Source organism: Megascapheus bottae, chromosome 10 (genome assembly GCF_031878675.1).
Source record: "Megascapheus bottae isolate mThoBot1 chromosome 10, mThoBot2.hap1, whole genome shotgun sequence".
Classification (NCBI taxonomy): Eukaryota; Metazoa; Chordata; class Mammalia; order Rodentia; family Geomyidae; genus Megascapheus; species Megascapheus bottae.
The window spans coordinates 33803721-33826971 of NC_143518.1; the positions used below are offsets into that span (position 1 = coordinate 33803721).

The following is a 23251-nucleotide window of genomic DNA, read 5'->3' on the forward strand; positions in this document are numbered from 1 at the left end:
CTCACATTCTCTGATTTGAGGTTTCATTACTTCTTTCCACCCTCTGAAAATGAATTAATTACTAGTGAAAAACCAAGCAAACTGAACAAGAGCTGAGCTTATCTTGAAAACCAAGATGATACACAGGAATGATTAATTAAGGATCTTTCAAGCCACTAGGCAAAGCATTAACACACACTGGCACAGCTATGACCCAGGACAGCCTAGGCACCTCCACTGGCTGGAGGCAGGAGTGTGTATATTGGCAGAGGTAGCCTGTTTAGTTAACCTGAGAGCATCAAAATGTGCTGGGTTCTCTCTATGTTGTACAAGGTCACTTGACTTCTTGTTTCTCAGATTCCCAACAGTTATTTGTGTACTACTCATCTGTTAGAACCCAAATTCTGATGTAATGTTAACATTTTTTGACACTCTTCTCCATATTATCACCTATGTGTTATAGTCAATGTTCAGAAAATGTTTACAGGATATTTGGTTGGTTCATTTATCTATTCAATGTTAGATAAATGTCTACAGAATGAGTATGTCCACTTTCTGGGAAACTTGCAAAGGTTCAAGAAAAATTCATTTAAGGTGAACAAATATGTAATTAGTGCTATTATGTGCAACAGTAGTCATGGAGCCCCAAAGATGGAGTAAAATGTAGCTCTTCCTAAAAGGCATGACAGAAAAACAAATAATTACCAACAAAAGGAGGATTTTAAGGGCTACACAGCCTTAGAATACAAAGGAGAAATAGAAGCTAGAGCCTTCTCTCTGAAGTAGGGATAGAATCAGGAATTCCTGGTGGATGTGGGATTTAAAATAAATCTTCAAAGCTTAATAAGAATCTGACAGGCAGAAATGTTAAGTCAAAAGCAAGAGAATCCATAATTAATCATCGCTTGATCTGGACTACTTCTAGCAACTGAGAAAATCTGCTAATCCTTAAGGGCCTGCCTCTTAATGTCTCCTAATAAAGGGAATGGAGACATCAGACAGGCCACCTCTTCATTCTATCCCATTCCATCCTTCCTGAATTCTATCCACAACCCCCTGCACATCCTAGTCATCTTCTCTTTTCTAGTTTAAGCTCTAGAAACCAGAAAGAAACCTAGATTCACTATCTACCTATGCTACCTATTGTGACAGGATACAGGAAGAGCCCACAAAGGGCTTCTTACCAGGCTGCAACACAGAGTCTACACTGGTGTTCAGTGCCAAGCGCCCAAGTAGCCACTTTGGGATAAGCTAAGACGCTGCCCTATGACAACCCTAAAGATTACCTTTTAATGTTAAAGGTTTCAGAGACCACAGCCTCAAATCAAGAGCAATTTTTATTTGCCTTTGGCATTAAGAATGAGGCATTATCTCCTGTCCATCAATGTGAAACTCAGATGCTATGCCAACTTCTTCATAATTCATGTAATTAAAAGGACACAAGGATGCTATAGATGCTCCTACCACTGACATATTATCTCTTTAAATGATCTGAAATTTATAAACACAAGATTGATTTGTTTGGAATAATAAGATTCCTCTTACAAGATGAAAATGTCTCCTTGGCAGCTGAGTAAAATTTGTTAATTATTCAAACACTAAATTGTTAAGAAAATTAGATCTCTTTTTTGTTATTTGGTGTGGGTTTTTTCCCCTTTTCTACTTGAACTTGAGAACAAGGAAAGCTGAGGATAACCTTTCTAGGGTTAGATATAAATATTTAAAGATGGTCTATAATGCTTACCTTGGAACTTATGAACTCACAGACTATGGAATCCATTAATTTTTCTAAAATTCAACATTTTTGCAAGTATGTACTAGAGTCATGTTTTTCACCAAGTGTAGTGGCACATGGCTCTAATCCAGGTATTCAGAAGGAAAAGGCAGGAAGATCACAAACTCTGGGTCAGGAAAGACTACATAGTAAGTTCTAGGCCAGCCTGGACCATGACAGGGCAAGACCCTGTTTTAAAATAAAACAAAGCAAAAACAAAGTTGATCTTTTTTTCTAGTTCTCATCAGATTCTCAAAGGAACCTGTTATCCTAGGAAATGTCAAGACAACCAGACAGCCAAGCGCCACCAAGCTGATAGAGTATACTTTTCTATCTGAAAATTTTCAATGCCTTGCACAGATTCTAAATAATTACCCTTATGTATTCACGAAGGATAAGGTGAAGCAAAGAGTAATACAGTTTGGAAATAGCCAGTGATTTTGTAGCAGAACTGGGACCAACCTAGCTTCCCACTTCCCCTGACACTTCTTCCACTGGGTAATTCTCTCCCTGGTAGACAGTGTTTAATTATGTGAAGTTGTCTAAAGCTAGCCTAACTGGATTTTTCATCATCATTAGTGTAAAAGATAGCCTCTAAGGCCAGGCCCAGAGAAACCGACTCCAGAGGTGAGATGCTGATTGCTCTTGACAGCTAGCTGTAGTTCTCTCCTATCTTGTCTGTCAACTCTCTATCAGACTTTATGCCTCTCTTGGTCTGTACTTCAGACAACCTGGAGTATAGACAGCTCAAACCCCTTTTGAAGTGAACATTTTTAATGTGAACATTTAATGGAGCCTGCTCTAATTTTGTTGTGTAGTGTTTATGTATTAAGGATCCTTCAAGCAGGTACCACGGATACAACCATGGACACACAGGAATTTTCACTCCCTTCATGTAGCTCATGTGCAGAGTTGTGTGACACAGTTTCCATGTAAAATCAAGAGGGATGCCACCAAAGACATACATCCCTCAGAAGAGAAAGAAGTGAGAGTTCTAATCCTCTCCATAACTGTTTGGGTTTTTATTGAAGCCAATAAGAATGACTTCTTATCTGGCTTCTGGAGATTAATCAAATTAATTTACTTCTAGCATTAAATTCTAAAAAAGAATTTTTTGTCAGTCCTTTAATATCAATGTCACAGGGGAAGATTTATTCAAACATGATATTTCTATCAGATCCCAATGAGCAGGGTCAGAGACAAACAGGAAATGAAGTTTGAAAGCACAGTCACTTCCATACTTGTACAAGTACTACTCTTAATACTATTTAACTGTCCCTGTCCTCGCCCAGGAAGCATGTCCTTGAAACCAGAAAGGGCAAAATCAGAATGTTAATGAAGAGCCCAAATTAATAAAGGGAGAATAAAACAAAGTTCTATTCTCAGCCTTATCAATGATTTGGATAAAAGCATTCATATTAAAGTTTTACTTAATAGAAAACTAGGAGAGCTAGTTAACCTCTTACCAGGACTTGGTATGGTGGTATTACACTCAGTCAACTCGGCCAAGCTAGAATGATGTCTCTCACTATCCACTTCCCTGCAAAGCTACTATTTAGAGAACTTGGTAGGAAATCTGGGAAACAGGACTGAAACAGTAGCTGTTTTCCTCTGGAGGTCATTGATGGTTAGAGGCAAGAAGGGATAGAGTCAAGGTTTCAGTAAATTATTTCTCTAACATTGGTCTTCACTTTTCTGTGTACCAGCTTTCCTTCATAACTGCTAGCCCTGTTGAACAACAGTGAGCCCAGCTCCAACTTCAGAAGCTATACTGCAAACTCAAAGGTGGAAGGCATTAACAGCCAACCAGCAGGCTCTCAAATACTCTACACTTGTCCCCCTTTTTAATTCTAAACTGGACAGATTCTGATGCATGCCTGACTTCCTGCAAACTGATTGCTAACCCACACAGCAAGGTTGGATAATGATTTTTCTCTGATCTCTTTTGGATCTTTTACTTCCCATCTTCCACTACAGTTGTACAGATCTAATTCCTACAACAAATTCCTCATACATAACACTCATCTCTGTCTTGTTTCTCTGATTGAACCAGGATTAATAAGAATTGAGAAACTGAATAAGGTCTAACAAATCTCCACCCCCCCCCCACACCGTCTTTCTGTCTCTCTCTCTTCTGTATTTAAGCTAAAAAAAAAAAAAGAAAGAAAGAAAACTGTAAGGATTAGTAAAATTAGATTCAAGAAAATTACTAGTTCTAGGATTTTAGATTACAAGTTTGCCATACCCTAGGACTCAATATAGTCAATTATACAAATAAACAAGTGAACATGTAATCTAATTCTTTAAAAATGACTATAAGTTGCTGGGCGCCAGTGGCTCATGCCTGTAATTCTCACTACTCAGAAGGCTGAGATCTAAGGATCATGATTTGAAGCCAGCCTGGGCAGAAAAGTCTATGAGACTCTTATCCCCAAGTGGAAGTGGCTCTGTGACACAGTGCTAACCTTGAGTGAAAAAGCTCAAGAAAAACCTCCAGGCCCTGTGTCCAAGCCTCAGGACCGACAAAAATAACTAAATGACTGTTAAACTCCACATTGTAGGAATAGATTTGTGTTTCTACATTTTATAATGTGAATACTGTATCTGAACTATTCTGTCAAATTATCACATATTCTAAAAGGAAATAGTATGTTCTGAAATTAAGAACCTTGAATAACTGAAGGAAAGAGAAATAGGACCTTTATATGTGTGTTCCGAGAGATAAGAGTTAGGAATGAATGGAACACAATTGTATAAAGAAATCTGCTGTAATTTATTGAAGAACATTAATACCAAACAATTTCACAGAAACAAAAGTATCCTGTAACAGAGGTGAAAAATTCTCAAGATGTTCAACATAGTGCTATGATTTTAGAGGTCACCAGGAGGTGGGGGAAGGGACTACTGGAGAATTATTATGTAATAGCTTCTGAGTTTCTTTCAGAGTAATGAAACATCAGAGAAACAGTGAGTGTACAACACTGTAACTAATAATTAATGACCTGGTTTTATACACTTAACATGGTAAGGTATTTGTTGTATTTTATAAATAAAAATGCAATAATCTATCATTCTGTGTGGAGTGCAAAACATTTAACAATAGGATTTCACTTAAATCAGAAAACAAAATCTTCATTAATGATGTGAATAAAAGCATTTTCCTTGACTAGGAAGAATGCACTCATACTAGAAAAACTCTCCTAAAATGAACATTTTAGAAATCCAATGGTCTATTAACGCCATTGGCAATTATGCAAACTTTACCAGAGCTACTGGCTAAATTCAGAGTAGTTTTATAAGGGCAAAGAAATAATGGTATCCATGGAAAGCTTATATGTGTTAACGTTTTATAACCATGACAGCTGTTCTCACTGATGATAAAATGGAACATATACAATTTAGATGAAAAAATCTTTTATCTACCCACACACATAGATACACAGTCAAAAATACCACCATTTCACACAGTTAGGAAAAAATATCTAAAAGTACACTAACTAAATAAAGTTCAGTTGTTTGTTCATAAATGCAGATTGCTAACTTTTGACAGATTAAAATGACATCCACAATCAGAGACAACTGTGTGAGTTTTGAGACCAAGGAAATATTTTAAATATTAAAAATATTAAATATTTAAATATTTAAAATATTAAAAATTTGCTGTACCTCACCTTAATATATTTATTTGTTCCTAAAAATAAATAGATGGAAATAGATGTACTATAATATTAGTAACTAAAAGAACACTTTGCTAAAGGAGAAAAAGTTGGACTATTACAACTTAATTTCAATATAAATAGACAAATAAAACAGATTAAAGGATCTAGAAATTAACCATATACGTTGACTGATTTTTCCCCCCTTTTTTTTTTGCCAGTCTTGGGCTTGAGATCAAGGCCTGAGCACCGTCCTTAGACTTTCTCAAGGCTAGAGCTCTACCACTTGAGTCTCAGCACCACTTCCAGCTTTTTTCTATGTATGTGGTACCGAGGAATTGAACCTGGGTCTTTGTGTATGCTAGGCAAGCACTCTACCACTAGACCAAACTCCCGGCCCCTGACTGATTTTTAAAAACTTTTTTTTTCTTTTTTTTTTTTTGCCAGTGCTAGGCCTTGAACTTATGGTGTGGGCACTGTTCTTGGGCTTTCTCAATGCTAGTGGTTTACCACTCGAGCCACAGCACCACTTGCAGTTTTTTTCTATGTATGTGTTAGCGAGGAATTGAACCTGGGTCTTTGCATACTAGGCAAGCACTCTACCACTAGGCCAAACTCTCAGCTCCCATTGACTGATTTTTTTTTTCTTGGTTATGGGACTTGAACTCTGGGCCTATACACTGTCCCTGAAAGTTTCAGCTCAAGGCTACTGCTCTACCACCTGAGCCACAGTGCCACTTCCTGACTGATTTTTAATAAAGATGCAAAGACACATTAGTGGATAAAGAATAGTTTTCAAGCAAGAGGCTACAACAACCAGACTATCCTCTGGTAGAAGCAGAAGGGGTATGGGTAGGTATAAGAAAAGGAAGATAACTTTTCTTTGTGTGTGTCAAGGGGCTTGTACTCTGTCCCTGAGCTCTTTAGCTCAAGGCTACTGCCCTACCCTGAGCCAAGCCCTACTTCCAGTTTTTTAGAGGTTAATTGGAGATAAGAATCTCAGGTCCTTCTGTGCCCAGGCTGGCTTTGAACCTTGATTCTCAAATATCAGGCTCAGCTCCCAACTAAGGAAGATAACTTTTATCCATTCTTCATATCATAGTGAAAAATGTTGAGTCATTGGGGATGTAGCACAATGTACCTAGAAATATACAAGACCCTAGATTCAATCTCAGTTCAATATAGAGACTCAACAAAGCTGAATCAGATTAGTTTATATACTTAAACATAAAACTTAAAACCATCACATTTCTTGCTGAGAACAGAAAAGCCAGGACCTTGAGTTAGGCACCAGTTTTATAGATGTGATACCAAAACAATCTAGGTAATAAAAAACTGAAATAACATGCTTCATCAGCATTTAAAACTTATGGCCTGGTGATACATGTTTATAATCTCAGCTTTCAGAGGCCAAGCAGGAGGAAGATGAGTTCAAGGACAGCCTATATTACTTACAAAGACTCTGTCTCAGTTTTTTTTAATTTTGCTCTTCAAAAGACTATTTAAGAAGTTAGATTTGAGGGTAAAAATATTTTTAAATCATAAATCAGATAAAGGACTTATATTAAGAATGTATAAAGAACCCTCAAAATGTAATAATGGAACGAAGGGTTCAGCAGGAGTGTAAGGAGGGGTGCAGTAGGGGGATTATGTAACAGCTCAAGGACACCCTGGGAAGTGATAGAAATGTTCACCATCTTGACTAAGATGATGATTCCACAACTTTGCATGTGTCAAAATTATTCACTTCTAGATATTCAATTTTTGTATACCATTATGCCTCAGTAAAGGTACTGTTTACAAATGAGCGGCTTATATGGGACATAGGAAAGCTTTCAACCAGAAAAAGGCAAAATTCAAACTCATGAGGAGTCTACCACAAAAAGAAGTACATGTATACACACACACATAAATATATACACACACATAGACAATGTTGGTCACATATATATCACATGTATATGGAGGATATATACATAATGCCAAATGTTAGTTTTTAATCTTCTTTTAAAAATGGAAACTTGCATTTCTATAAAATGTAGATAAAAGGTATATCTGTTTATATTCTTCAAACATCTATTTTTTAAAACCTTTTGTCATCACTCAAGTAGGAAGCATTGTTCCCTCTTGTAAATCACCATAATTTGTTAATTATCAGATATCGATTCAATGTATTTATCGTGGGCACTGTCCTTGAGCTTTTTTGCTCAAGTCTATCACTTAGAGTTATAGATCCACTTCAGATTTTTAGGGGGTTAATTGAAGATGAGTTTCATGGACTTTCATGCTTGGGCTTGCTTTGAACCATGATCTTCAGATCTCTACTTTCTGAGTAGCTAGAATTACAGGCATAAGCCACCAGTGTCTTACCACTGTGCATTTTTCAAAAAATTTTAATTTTAGTGATTTATTTAAATGTGTGTGTCATGCCTAGGCACTGTCTCTGAGCTCTTCAGCTCAAGGCTACCACCCCACCCTTGAGCCAAGTCCCATTTCCCATTTTCTTGAGGTTGATTGGGGATAAGAGTCTCGGGTCCTTTTCTGCCTGGGCTGGCTTTGAACCTGGATCCTCAGATTTCAGCCTCCTGAATAGCTAGGATTACAGGCATGAGCTACTGGGCCCTGCTACTGTACATTTTTGATGTGCTTCACATGGGCCAGGCATGGGCTTGGTGACCAGGGAATGTTCTTCCCTTCAAGAGTTTTGCAGTCGATTAAATGAATACATACATATATACATACCAGAAACATACTAAAATAACAATTTCAAGAAACATTGAAAGTGCAACTGGAACACAGAAAGAAATTCAGTCTGTCAGTACCACAGTGGCATATTCAATGTCTGTTTCCACATTGTGGAACCAAGGCCCAATCACTGCGGTAATCTACTAAATGATCCAGAAGAGTATTTGCTACTTGTTTGGATGAATGGAAATTCCACTCAAAGGCAAAACTATTACAATGTCAACTTCATGGTGGAGGTCTGATCCTTATTCACTCTGGCAACAAAAGCATGGCAATAACTTGAGAGGCAACTAAAAATAAACCTTATCTTGGGTCCCTAAATTTCCAAAGATCAGTCATTCTTCCAGTGAATGAAACAGGAGTTAGAGGTGTGATGGATCTCAGGCTGCAAAAATCCAGTACAGAAGAATGACACCTGTGATGCCAGGTACTGCCATGTTTCCTAGGAGAGTCCTGGCTTATTGTATGCTGTTGCTGGCATGGAAGCCATCTAATCTGTATAGAAATCATACCAATCTCACTCACTGAAATCAGCTCCTTTGTATGCATTAATTTAGCCTACTATAATAAAGTATCTTAAAGTAGTGGCTCATAACAATAGAAATTTATTTCTCAAATTTTTGAAGATGTAGAAGTTCAAAATAAAGGGACCAGAAGCTTCAGTATCTGATGGAAACCCACTTTCTGCTTTCAGATGGTGCCCACCAGCTGTATTCTTACATAGTTTAAAAAAAAAAAAGGCAAGCTATAGAAGGCTCCCTCCCCTTTATAAAGACCCTTATCTCAAATACTAGGACCTACCCTCATGACCTAACCACTTCTGAGAACTCCACCTTCCAATGCTATCACCTTGAGGGTTAAAGATTTTAGCAGGGTAATTGTGGCTAACACCCAAGATCGACAAGATCTCAGTTTGAGCTCAGTATTGGCAGAAAAGTTCATGAGGTCATTTTCCAAAATGACCAGCAAAAAGCCAAGGTCGTGTGCCTTAAGTGGTAGAATTTCAGCCAAGAAAGCTGAGAAAGCTTGAGGTTATGAGTTCAAACCTGTATTATCCCACCTCACCCAATCACAAACCAAAAAACATTTCAACACACGAACTTTGAAGCCACCTAACATTCAGGTCCTAGCCCTGGAGATTTTGTATAGATATAGCACTTGAAATCAAGCACGTGCCTATGATTAGAAAGGAGGAAGAGACAATTGTGGGAAATTGTAGCACTGGAGATTGGGCTAACTTAGCTACCTTATTCTTCATGATGAACTATTATGGAATTTCAGATAGGACAATTCTCCAATTACAAACCAGAGATCTGGATTAAAAACCGGAAGAAATTCTTCGTAGTTCCCTTAAATAGGGCAATTAATGACCAGGAAGAACTTTCCTTCAGTCTTAAAGATTAGGTAGAATAGTTTTTGTACTTACATCTATAGAAACAGCAGGTCTCAGACAGGACAAGCAGTAGAGGTTTATTTATACCCATCTGGACCCACCAGATGGCTCTGGGGACAGCAGAAGAACCCTGGGACTCAGCAGCCTCCTGAGTGTTAGGCTGGACTCTTACCTGTAAATAGGGTCCTGCATCACCAGCATCTTGCTCTCATCCCACGTCCACTCCTTTTTCTGCAATAAAAGAAGCTGTAAATGAATAAGTTAGGCTTGTCCTCAGCATAGACCCAGGGTGTACATTGAACTACTAATGTTATGCAAACACATGCATTTTACTCCTGGCCCTTTTCCCTCTAAGAGGCTGGGAGTTGATTGCTAAAAAAAGGACAAGTGGAAAATGTCACATGCCTAGTCTAATCAGTTTTCTCTAAGCATTTTAGAAAAGTGTCTCTGCAGGACATGGAAGGTCGGGGGTGGGGGGGTATCGGGGAGAAGGGAAAGAGTCCTTGGAAGACCACAGGCAGATTCTAAAACAAAATTTCTTAGAGAAATTGCAAGGAGAAAAGGTCTATATATCACTCCAGGAGTGTATGAGGAGGAATTAAATAGTACAGGAGTAAAAACAAACCTTTATGGGATGCTATAAGATACACTGAAATTTAATACCAATCTCTCCTTTAAAGTGGAAGTGGCAATTTCTACACAAGCCAGGTAAGTGAACTAGGGTACTTATTTGACCTGTTCTCCTTGGAATAAGCAGCTTGGGATGAGGATAGGAAAGGAAATGAGAGCATTCAAAGTGTAGTGCATGATGAGGTTAACAGCACCCCAACATGGAGGGGAAGAACCAGAAGTCCGAAGCCAATCACATTCCCTCCAGGTCCAATCTCTAGGTGCAGAGATAGACTCCTGTTCCATCTCCACTGGTCTTTTTCACAAAGCAGTGCTGTCCAGGGAAACTGAGCAAGAAATGTACAACCAAGACTCAAGAGAGGTCAGAGCAATGAAGTACATGCTAGGCTAATGAGCACTTTTAGTTAGGTTGATTTCTTCAAGAGAATGCGCAGGATGGCCATAACATATCAAAACATTATCAGAGCTTGCGACTATTGAAGAGATTAGAGACTCTATCCAGGTCCTTAGAGTGACACCAGAAAGAAGCATCTTGCTAGAAGCTTTACTCAAACACAACAGTGAGTATACCTGATATGCATCCGCACACATGTGCACACGCATGAACACACTTGCACACCACTAGTCTCTGAAAACTCAACACTAACACAATGAGAAAGGAGACATAGATTGGTTTTCAAGGGCTGACTGTTAATGAATTCAAATACTTTCACAGACAACAAAACTTCAGCTATAACTAAGACTTATTTCCTAAAGATGCTTTCCTAGAACTATTACTACCCTACAGCATTTTAAATTGCCTATTTAGAACACAAAACAAGGAAATTAATTCCTTCTCTAAGAATCTCTACAGATAGATAAATACACAAGCTCAATCTTCTTTATGCTAAACAATCCTAGGTTTTTAAACATCCCCCACTTGAAATGTTTTCCTAATACTTGCTTCCATGGTTGACTTTTTTGTATACACCACACTTGCTAAGATCTCCTACAAACCTGGTATTATGAGTCGCATATCTGACTCGGATTCACAGATAGTCTCATACAGTGACACATGTCCTTTATTCCAGCCTTCGTGTTACTCTTCACCCAGGAAAACCTGTTCCACAGCACTCTAGCTGCCTCAGTAACTTCCAGCATCCATTCAAAGCTAATTTCCAGCTGATGGACTGAAATATTTTCAGAATTACAGTCCAAATATTTAGGTGTCTATTTTAAATACATAACATAATTGTTTCATAGGAGTTATTTAAACAGCAGCTATAATGATGCATTTACAATAAGATATCAACTATTAAGCCACATTCACAGTTGTAATAATATACTTTGCCTGTACATTCAATTCAATTCTGTTAGCTACGCTTACAAACACCAGTTATTTCTGGTTGAAACCATCTTTTGAATTTATCTAAACTATTGTATTTTTAGTTCCAGTATTCCCATTGAATTCATTGTTTTTCCAATTCCTTGGCTGAGGCTCTCCTTTTTTACTTCCTTTGTATCGTGCCATTAGCCCATAGTCCCAACACTCACAGAGGCTGAGGCAGGAGGCCCCCGTAGTTCCAAGAGTTTAATACTAGCCTGAGCAACATTATGAGAGCCATCTAAAAACAGAAACAATAACAAAACAAAACAAAACAAAAAAGTGCTTGTAATTGTTCATGGAAACATTTTCTGACTGCTACTTTAAAATATTGGTTGGCATATTCCAGCATTCCTATCACCCTGCTGTTGGCATTTATTGTCTTTTTTGCATGGAAGGTAAGATTTTTCCTCATACCTGGGATGGTAAGTAACTTTCGATCAATAAGTGACTTTCAATCTTTAAGTATTCTAAGACTCTAGATATCATTTAAGTTTTCTGTTTTAGCGATCATGCTGTGACTGGTCACACACGAGAAGGAGAGGGTGTCACCTCGTCACTACCAGGGGAAAGTATATTCAGGTTTTCTTCCCACCTCTGTTCACAACTACAAGAGAAAGGAGCTACCTGTCACTGTAGGGTACGGAGGCATTATGGCTCTCCTGTTTGCAGGTTTCCACTAATGTCTCTTGGGTGTCAAGGGAAGGAGTGTCTCATCATTGCCCCCAAGTGTTCTGCACTGACACTGTACATTATGGCACCACTGCTGTCCCTCATGGCTACTGAGCAGTGCTGAAGTCTGGGTTCCATGGCATGACTTAGGGAGCAGGGATTAGGTTAGGGAAGAAAGATACGCATTACTAGTTGGCAGGGAAGTCTGGATGCTCTTTTCACATACCACCCAATGGGGGTAGTTAGAGCACCGATGGCCTAGCTGTGGTGGAGGCTTAGGATCCCATTCGGACATGCTGGCTTGTTGCAGGGAGAGGGGGTCAGTTTGTTTGGTGCTAGTTCGCTGGAAGATTGGTTATCATCCAAAAGCTGTCTACTGCTCCTTTTCTTCATCTTGTGGCAAAAGACAGTGGGCTTTTGTATCTGTTCCTGCTGCATATCTGACTGCCTGTTCATCAGTCTGAGTCTAGGATGCCTAAACCAAAGAGAAAATCAGCGGACTCACAACTATACAATCCCTGGGCTCTGAGGGTCCTAGCCAGGCTGTCTTTTCTTTTCCACCTTTTAGAATCCTTTTTAAAAATAATTTTATTGTTGTTATTAAGGTGTTGTACAGAGGGGTTACCATTTAATAAGTCAAGTAATGAGTACATATCTTTCTTTCTTTTTTTTTGTTGGTCGTGGGACTTGAACTCTGAGCCTGGGCATTGCCCCTGAGCTATTCAGCTCAAGGCTACCACCCTATTCCTTGAGCCACAGCGCCACTTCCAGTATGTTTCTTTATGCATGTTGTCATCCCGTCTTTTGCTTTCCCTCATGTTTCCCTATTCCATCCCTGTCCATAAGTCACAAAGATCATTTCCCACATAGTATATACTAAATAACAAGACTGCATTTGTTTACCCTTCCTCCCTCCCTTTCTGCACCTCCATTTGTTCCCTCTAAAAGAAAAATAAGCAAAGTAAAAACAAACACCACTACAACCACCACCAACAATAATAATACAAAAAAATCCACATTTCCATTTCCTAGAGAATGATTACATAAATATTATTCTAAATGTTCAGAGACATCATACCTATGTGTTCTTCCCTTAAGGCATCTGTCTACGTGTGAATGCCTAGAATCCTGTGTATGTTATCATGTCTAGTTGTATTTCAGATCTAGCATCTACATATGAGAGAAAACGTGTGCTGTTTGTTTTTCTGAGCTTGGCTTACCTCACTTAGCATGATTTGTTCTAGATCCAGCTATTTTCTTAAAAATGACATAATCTTATTCTTTCTAATGGATGATCAAAATTCCATTGTGTATATATATATATATATGCCACATTTTATTGATCCAAGATCTGTTATAGGGCATCTGTGTTGTTTCCTTAACTTGGCTACTGTGACTACTACAGCAATAAACTTGAATGTGCAATGTCTTGAAAGTATACTGACTTGTGATGATCTAGGTAGATGCCCAAGATTGGTATGGCTGAGTAATTGGGAAGTTCTATGCGAAGTTTTGTGAAGAGTATCTATCAGAATCTTAAGTTGGTTCTTTTATATACTGTCCAGGGTTTTCTGTTGTATTTAGCAGGAGGAGGTAGCTACTCATTCCAAGGGACAAATACTTTGTGCTTACCTGTGTGTAATTCATATGTTACAAATTTAGTGCTAATTTATATTAAAAAGTAAGTGTGGAAATGGAGATGTGGCTCAAGTGGTAAATAGAGCTCCAATTTTCAGCAAAAAAGCCATGCTCCCAGTACCATCATGAAAACAGAAAAAAAACAAGTTAATGCTCTTTGGTGGTACAGAGGTTTTAACTCAGGGAGGGATCTTGCTAGATAAGTAACACTTGAGCCACTCCTCCAGTCCTAGATATAATTCACAAATAAAACAGTAAACAACAGCAACAACAAAAACATTGTCTGGGTTTGACCTCTGAGACAGGAATTATAAAGTAAGGTCCAGTAATAGGTGAAACTAACAAACATTTCAGGTGATTTTGACATAGGTAGAGCGCTATTGTTGTATATCAAAGGAAGGATAAACTGAAATCTCCAGCAAGACGGTGTCTTTCTTTTTTTATTGTAATTAGTAAAAGGGTTACATGATATTTGCCAGATAGAAGGTGCATTAATTCACATACATTGATACCCTTTTACATGTCTTGGTAGCCATTACAAGAGGGTGTCTTTCACAGGCTATATGCAGTGCTGGTATAGGAGGGTCCCCTGCCTCCAGAGCCAGTCAACTGAGCATGATTCTTTCTACAACTGCTGAGCCATGTTGCTCAGTAGACAGCTTCAAGTGTGAATTACACACTTGGTGGGTAACAGTAGAGGCTTGCGTGTTCCAGGAGACTAGATCCTTGCTTGTTTTAAAAATCTATCAGTAAAGTCTCTCCTGTGAGTCCTAGCTGTTTTGCTATGATTTTTCAGCCACCAGAAAAGTGATTCAATGCACTAAAGATGCCACAAAGCTCCAAAACACTGCCACATCCACTGCCTCTTCCTGAGGATGGCAGCCCTGAAAAGGGTTCTTTCTCAGGGAACAACATGGCTTACTGTATGCATCTAATAATTCTTGCTTTGCTAATCTAGCTCTGGCTGACTGGGCTCATCCCCCGCATCTGATTGGTCTCACAGGAGGGAATGTACCACCGGAGGCTGGCACAAAGCCACTCAATCTCTGAGTTGCACGCCTCAAAGACTAGCTCCTTATGGGGGCAATCAACTCCTCTTCTTACAGAATAAATACCAAATCCTAGGCTAAGCTTGGATGAGCCCTCAATAATGGCACATGGTTTTTGTGATATGCTGCACAAATTTCTACTCAAACTGGCAGCAAAGCTAATAAAAAGAAAGAAAGGAAGAAAGGAAGAAAGGAAGAAAGAAAGAAAGAAAGAAAGAAAGAAAGAAAGAAAGAAAAGTAGTAGTAGTCAGGTGCCAGTGGCTCACAGTTGTAATCCTAGCTACTCAGGAACTACTCAAATGGCTGAGATCTGAGGACTGAGATTCATAGGTAGCCCAGACAGGAAAATCCATGAAATTCCTATTTGTGATTAATCATCTTAAAAAGCCAAAAGTGGAGCTATGGCCCAAGTAGTAGAGTGCCAGCCTTGAGTAGAAAAAGCTAAGAAAGCCCAAACCTCAGTAAAAGCCCCATAACCAGCATACCACCACCCCACTCCCACCCCACCCCCACAAATGCATCAAGTGCTAGCTTGTGTTTCCTCTTCTCCCAGCATTAAGCCTCCATTATCTTAGGGAACTTGGAGAAGACTAATTACAATTATAAAGACGCAATTCATACATTCATTAAAAGGAAGAAAAAAGTGATAAAACAACTGTTTTCCTTCTTTGACATTCCTAAATAAGAGGAAAGAGAGATGAGGCTCCAGGCACTTTGCATTAATTTAATAAGAACAAACACTGGCAAGGTCTACAGAAGCTTGAAAATAATATCTTTCTTTTAGAAGACACCCCAGTATCCAGATAGCATCTTCTGAGGGAGGAGACAAACCTATGAAGATATTTCTCCCCAATTATTTTGCTTCTCTGTGCACAGCCCAGTTCTCTCCCTTAAAGATCTTGTAATGATCCTTGGGTGTGCCTGATAAGTCCAACAGAAATCAGATTGTTATCAAGATAACTCAAAGGGTTTGAGGTTGGGGGAGTAGGGAATCACCAATATTTTGGTTATACAAGACTCTAAGACAAATACAGATGAAACTTTATAAGTCAGTCTCTTCAATGTGCAGTAATAGTCCATGAACATCAGAATGGAAGGACCTACACCCCTTACCCATCTACTTGGCACTCTTCCTCAGCACCCACACTTTTATAATGACACCTGGTGCACAGTCACCCAAGCAAAGTGTCACACCTAGATAGCATCTGGTCAGGACTATATACTAAGTTCTTCTGATCCTTGGACTAGTGCTGACTCTACTTTTTCATACAAGTTAGAGTGATCAGGAATGGCTCAAAGCAGGCTTTCCCTCAATTATCTCACCAATGTCTTGACTGAAGCAAAATTAAGATTCTCTTCAGTTGATCTGAAACTTTTTCTCTTATTTTCTCTATTTTGTCAGCATGTTATAGAAAAGCAGAAAACAACACAAAGCACTCTTCATTTTTCCATGAGAATATTTCATTTAAAGGAAAAAGTTGTAGTGAGAGAAGAAAAGCAGGCAGCAAAACTAATGACTGGGTCATATAGGATTACAAATCAAAATTGTTTTCATCCGTAAGTAGTTATTGAGTGAACAGAAACTACTGCCAAGTTCAGTTTAAGTATCTTCAGAAAGCTCACACAACTCCAAGCTACACCTGAAACAAGTTGTCTTCCTTCCATTCCTCTCTCCCATTCTACCTTCCTCTTTTCCTGAAATAAACACTTGAGAGTAAGTCCAGGGAGACCATACCTCACTAGCTCCACTACAAAGAAATAGGACAAAATTCATGAGTAGGCAGGAGAGTCTGGTGGAATATATGTGTAGAATCAACTGCCTGCCATTTTGACACACTCCAATTCCGTACACTCGTGCGATCAACTCTTGTCTTGATTCTTGTCCAACTCATGCCTATCAACAATACCCTCTACTGAACCTTTAAGGGGTGCTCTGAACTCAAGTTGATTAACCATCCCTTCGAATGCTCTCCTCACCCTTGTCTTCTCTTTCTTGAGAAATCCCTTACTTCAAGGTACCTTTAAAAGTGAGATAGAGAACTGTAACTTGAAAGAAGGCTTTGCTTCATATACTGGAAGCTGTGGGTACAAGAATACATCTACAAAGCTCCTGTCATGGGGAATTTCACTGACCAGGAACAATACTGCACTCATGAAGGGACCAATCCTTGTCAGCCCAGGATGGAGAGGGACTGAGTCAGGCTTGTTCCTGGAGGAAACTGTGGGTATCCCAGAAGGGTAACTTTGGTTGTAAAATCCTGATGGCCTTGACTTTCCCAAGACAACACTGCTGTCTAAGTGACTTTCCCCCTCCTTCCATCTCTCCTGCACTTGGAGGCAGTCCTGCCCTGCATTCTGACAGTCCGGTGTTACCTAGGTCCTCCCCATTTTCTCCCACAGGCATTTAATACTTTCTTGGCACTTGCTTCTCAGATTAACACAGAAAGTGAGAAAGGAAAGAAATAAGAAACTTTCTCATATGCTTCGATTTTTATTCTTGGAAGTTTTCTAGTTAAGCTGGGCATGATGGCTCATGCCTGAAATCCCACTTATTTGGGAGGCATAAGTAGGAGGCTGGCACGAGGAAAAAAACCCAAGACTCTAATTAAAGCAAACGAAGAGCTGAGGTGAAGCTAACGTGGTATAGCATGTGTCTAGTAAGCACAGGGCTTGAGATCAATCCCCAGAGTCATTTTTTTTAAAAAGCTTCCTAGTTGATATGGGAAGAAAGTCATTGATCTGTTTAAGCAAGGAACTTCAGCTAGCTGTCATGGTGCATGACTGTAGTCCATAGCTGAAGAGGATGAGGTAAGAGGATTGAGAGCCTGAGCGATACTTTGAAAAACAGAAACTTCTACATAATGCTTTCTTTTAGATGATCAAAATTGACCTCCATCTTAAAGATGAACACTGAGGCTTACAAGCACCTAGTTCAGAGGTGAATAAAACTCATCTCTAGTGCTTACCTAGCATGCATGAAGACCCAGGTTCGATTCCTTGGTACCATATACATAGGAAAAAGCTGAAGTGGTGTTGAGTCTCAAGTGGTAGAGCTCTAGCTTTGAGAAAGTCTAAGGACAGTCCTCAGGCCCTGAGCTCAAGCCCGGGACTGGCAAAAAACAAAAACAAAAGCAAAACCCTCATTTCTTCTACCTTTAGTCTCCATGATCTGTTTGTTGCTCTGGGTGATAAAACCAAAGACTCTCTTTCCATACTGTCAGGAAGCTTAGTGCTTTTAACAGAGGATGGAGATGAAAGGTTTATATTCCTTTGTAAGACCACCCAATGAAATAAACACATCCTTAATATAGGACCTTCTCTTTCCTTCATTTACAGGGATGAATATTATCCTCCATAGAAACCCATGGCCCCTTTGTCATAGTGAAAGATCCTGACAGAATACCATGTGGAAACTGGTTCAGGGGTAGATCTGCCTAGAACCATGCCAACCAAAGAAAACAGCCAAGAACAATGATCACAGCGGCCTTCCCTCCTTTTTTAGAAGATGGAAATGGATCTGACATCTTTGGGGCTCTCCCTTAGGAGTCCAATGATGGAAAAAGAATTTATCCTCACATTTATTTACCATATCTACTGCAAATCATCGTTAAGTACATCCCCAAGCCTGCAAATTTTGCAATTATTCACACAGCATTATCCATGCACTTGATAGCTTGGTGGCTTTTTTGTAAATGTAAAAATAAAAAATGAAGAACTATAAGGGCTATATAAACTCAGCTTGATAAATTTTCATGCTGCTACATTGAATGGGATTAGACTGAAAATATAACTACCTCCCACTTTCAGGTAAAATGTGTGGATACAGGACAATGCATCTCAACACTGAAATGCTAATAATAGTCTTCACACAATGATGCCTCATGCCAGCTAAAACTATCAGAACATAAAGTCTAAGAAACAGTATGGTAACAAGAAGGCTATACTTTACTTCACGGATTCATGTTCTGGTCCTATGGGTAACTCTCTGAGTGACCTAGGCTCAGTAATGGGACATCTCTCATTCTCTGCTTCTGTATCTTTCACATCAAGGATCAGGCCAGATCATTTCTTTAAGTCCTTTCTTCTAAAGTCTGGTTCTATAATTCTGAGTGCCTAGTTTCCTTACTCAGTTCCAGAGAGAGAGAGTTCTATATTTCCTTAGTAACTAACATGATTTCTTGGGTGAGGAAACAGATTATTTTTTGTGGTGTTATGCTGCTGTGGCAGGGTATAAGTTCAAAGTTCAAGACCCTAGAATTTTTTTCCCCTTGCCTGCACAGGGGTCTGAACCCAGGGCCATGTACTTGTTAAGCTAGCACTCTTATTACTAATCTTTACCTTCAGTACTGTTTTTCCCACTGGTAATTTTTAGGAAAGGATCTCACTGCACCCCTCTGATGTCCCTGACCCATGATCCAACTACATTGGGCTTCCTGTTGTTGCTGGGATCACAGGCACACACTACTACATCAGCCTTTTACTATTGAAATAAAGAGTCTCACATCACTACTATGCCCAGCTCTGGGTTCACAAGAGGTCTTTCAAACTTTTCTGACTAAGGTGGACTTGAAACACCATCCTCTTGTTTTCAGCACTCAGCTGATCCTGGATCTAATAATTACGCATTACCTGCAGGGTAGCTCTCAAGGAGAATAAAGCAGTCTAAGCACACACACACGCACACGCACGCACATGCACGCACGCACGCGCACACACGCACACATACACAGCAACATAGTAAAAGAAAGAACCTATTCGGGACTTGCAAGGGACAGGATAGCTTGAACCCTGACTTTGCCACCAATAGGACTTGAGATCTTTGGCAAATTTATTTTATGGGATGTGTGAGGACTGAGTAAGTGCAAAGTGCACTGAACAAGGCTAGAAAACAGTAGGTACTCCACATCAGTGTCGGCTGACAACCCATTAGCAGCTTAGGAGCTGCTCTCATTATCATCTTCATATATAATTACTGCTGTCAATTTGTTCCCTCTCTCCTTCTATCTTCCTAAACAGCTGAAATAAGATTCTAGGATGCTAAACATGGTGTTGCACACTTACAATCCTAGCATTTGGCAGGATGGGGCAGGAAATTTCTGTGTTTGAGGACAGCAAGATCCTGTCTCAAAAATATCAAAGGCAAATATTTAGAAAAGACATATTCCCTACCTTGCAAAAGTTTACAACCTATTGGAGAAAGACATAAATAACTCTGAATGTGGGGATGGGGCAGTGTTCAGAGGTATAGTATGTGCTTATCATGAGTGAGGCTCTGGAGTTTAACATCTAGCACAAAGCAAAAAAGCCTTGATGACATTTACTAAGAGCTATAGTAGACCTATGTAGCGTGTAGTGCCATTAGAAATAGTTTATGTTGCCAGGCATGTTGGCTCATGCCTGTAATCCCAGGAAACAGAAAGCTGAGTGAGAAGGCACAATTTGAGACTAGCCTGGGCTACACAGAAAGATTCTAATTTCAAAAACAAAGAAAAACTAAACAAAAATCAAAACACTTTTCTGTAAATAATCCATATTTAATATCCCTAAGTATCTTTATCCAGTTCCTAAAACATGGTAGCTATTTAAAATTTATTAATGGGAATGATGGAGTCTTTCTAGAATGTCACCTAAAGGATCTCAACAAAGTTACTCACATGTTATGGAGGACCTCTTAGAGAAAAATTCCTTAGATGAAGTTCAAGACTAATATTTCTTAGCTGGGATTCCACTCCCTAAAAAATGGAATCATACCATTTATGTGACTCAAAAATTACAATAAATAATTATTACATACACAGAAAAGTTAACTACTTGGGTCTAGTTGGGAGCTGAAGAAAATGTTCAGGTTGAAAGACATCAAAGCAAAGCTAATTATCTTAATAACTTGGTTCATGCTACAAATTCAACCTAACATACAGAAGGAATTTGTGACTATTTGCTGGCATCAGTTCAAGAGAGCATTTTAGATACTTGGCAATATAATCATGGAGGGTGGGCTTTTACATCTCCATAAGGTGATTGTAACATACTTGGCTACTTATTGCCTACAACAGTATCCCACACCTGGCAATCAGAGGCACCAGAACAATCGTTATTAATCTATCTAAATTAGCAATTTCACTGGCAGCTTTCTGTGTTGGGGAAATGCTCTGATCCTTTCTTTTTCCTTCTTTCTTTTTCTAACTGGAAGATTGACAGGAGAAGAGAAAGGAAGATACGATAATAAAAAATAATGAATAATTTCATCATCCCCAGCTGCTCGATATTATTTCTTCCTGATTTAACAAAATCATACAACAGTAACTACTGAAAATATAAATAAGTATTGAAAACTTCCTGTGTGTTATTAGGTGTCCAGGAAATTACTGGGCCCCTAATGTTAGTAAGTTCACCAAGAAGCAGAAGCACTGTAAACACACTTCTCTCCTCAGCCAGGAAGTACTCCATTCATTGGCCTAAGGAGAGAGAAGCCTAATGGCTGCTTTGGGAAGTGTGTAACCAGGAAGAGGGTTTCTTCCTGGCCTAAGAGATTGGAAGAACATGACAAAGTGATCCAGTCAGCATCTTCAGTCTGCCTTCTATGTAGCCCAGTGGGTTCTCAAAGATCTGAATTCATACAAGTGGCCTGTGTTTACACATAACCATTAAAAACACAGTTTCAGAGCTGGTGCATAGCATTTGGGATGGAACTGGGATCACCCAGTTCAACTCTTCCATGTATAGGTGAAGCTCTGAGAGACAAAATGAATTGCTCAGAGCAGACAGCCAAGAAGGGATGGAGCCACACTGAGAACCCAGGTCTTCTTATCACAGTCAACGACTCCTTCCAGCAGGTCACACTGACCCAGTGAAAAGCAGCATACTGAAATCAACATTTTTACCAACTGGTCCAGAAGTTAGTAATCAGTAGGGATGTCAGGCTGCACATGGTCTTGCTGCCTATGGCTGAACTTAAGCCATTGTTGCTGCCATGCTTCTGGCTACCTGGCCAGAGCTTTAGCCCTTAACCTAATCATGATGGCCTTCAGTGGCATATGTTCACTTGCAGGAAATGGTATTTTTCCTGGAAGAAAATGGTATTTTTATACCTGGCATATCTCTTCTCATCCTTTCCAACTCTATAGCAGAGTAAGAGTATGTGTGTGAGTGTGGTGGGAACATCATAGATACCCAAGGGCTGTCATATGAGAACGAGATGACAAAAAGGCTGATTGCTGTTAATGTACATTCATCTGTCAGAAGCAGTAGGATATGCACACTATAATTAAAGGCATTATCCAAATCAGAGCCATGGTCCTGAAACAGATACCAGGTGTGGGTAGTGGATAGAAGAAAATAAGAGAGAAGGTTCCTCTTTCCCAACCTGCCACTAAAAACAAAAATCAAATATAGGACAGACCTGCTGGATCACCTCATTTCTAGACCAGCAGATGAGCAAACATTGTGCATGGTCAAGTGTAGAGTTTTAAAGTGAGTCACAGGGTCCCTTGGACATCCTGAAAGACATGGTCAAGCTTAGTTTTCTTGTACTTGGGGGAAGGGCAAAGGGAAGGAGTAGCCTCTCTTCCAGGTGATACCCAGCATACTGCTGCTCTTACATGCTAAGTGATCTAACCTATCTTCCCATATGAGGAGTGGGGATAGCACTATGTACAGTACAGGATCCATGAAGGAGATGGAAAATAAGACTGTCTGTGAAGGACAAAACTATGAATTCACTCAACAGTAGACAACATCAGATATAAACCGTGTTACCAAAGAGGGACACAAATATACAACACATTTTTTTTAAAGCTATTTGTCCATTGAGGAGCATCTGGGCTGATTCCTCACCATGGCTATAGTGAATAGTGCTGCAATAAGCATGGTTGTGCCTGTGGCTTTATTGTATATCCTAGTTTGTAATCTTTTGGGGAAATGCCAGGAGTGGAAGTGCTGAGTGATAGGGTAGGCCTATGTTTAATTTTTTTTTTTTTTTGAGGAACTGCCACACTACTGTCCAGAGTGGTTGAACAAGTTTACGTTCTCACCAACAGTGTACTGGTGTTCCCTTGCCAGCATCTGTTATTGTTTGATGTCATTCTAACTGAGGTGAGGTAGAATTTCAATGTTGTTTTGATTTGCATTTCCTTTATGGCCAGCGTTTTTTTCATGTGTCTATTGGCCATTTTTACCTTTTCTTCTGAGAAAGTTCTCTTTAGTTCATTAGCACATTTATTAATTGGGTTGTTGGGTTTTTTGAGAATTTAATTTTTTAAGTTCTCTCTATATTTTAGATATTAGGCTATTGTGTGATGCGTGGATCAAGAAAATGGGCTGTATGTACACAATGAAATTTTACTGATCATTAGG

At 39.3% G+C, this 23251-nt stretch overlaps 1 protein-coding gene across 3 annotated transcripts in view; it reads right to left on the minus strand.

Moving 5' to 3' along the window:
• LOC150057882 (carboxyl-terminal PDZ ligand of neuronal nitric oxide synthase protein) overlaps window positions 1-23251 on the minus strand; it is a 268284-nt gene that overhangs the window by 67322 nt on the left and 177711 nt on the right. For 2 of the 3 annotated variants that reach the window (XM_090340598.1, XM_090340599.1), the window contains exon 4: window positions 9720-9778. In XM_090340598.1, coding sequence (XP_090196724.1) covers window positions 9720-9778 — 59 coding nt within the window. Of the gene's footprint in view, window positions 1-9719; window positions 9794-23251 lie in introns of all 3 variants that reach the window. The other variant, XM_090340597.1, reaches the window with a different exon arrangement.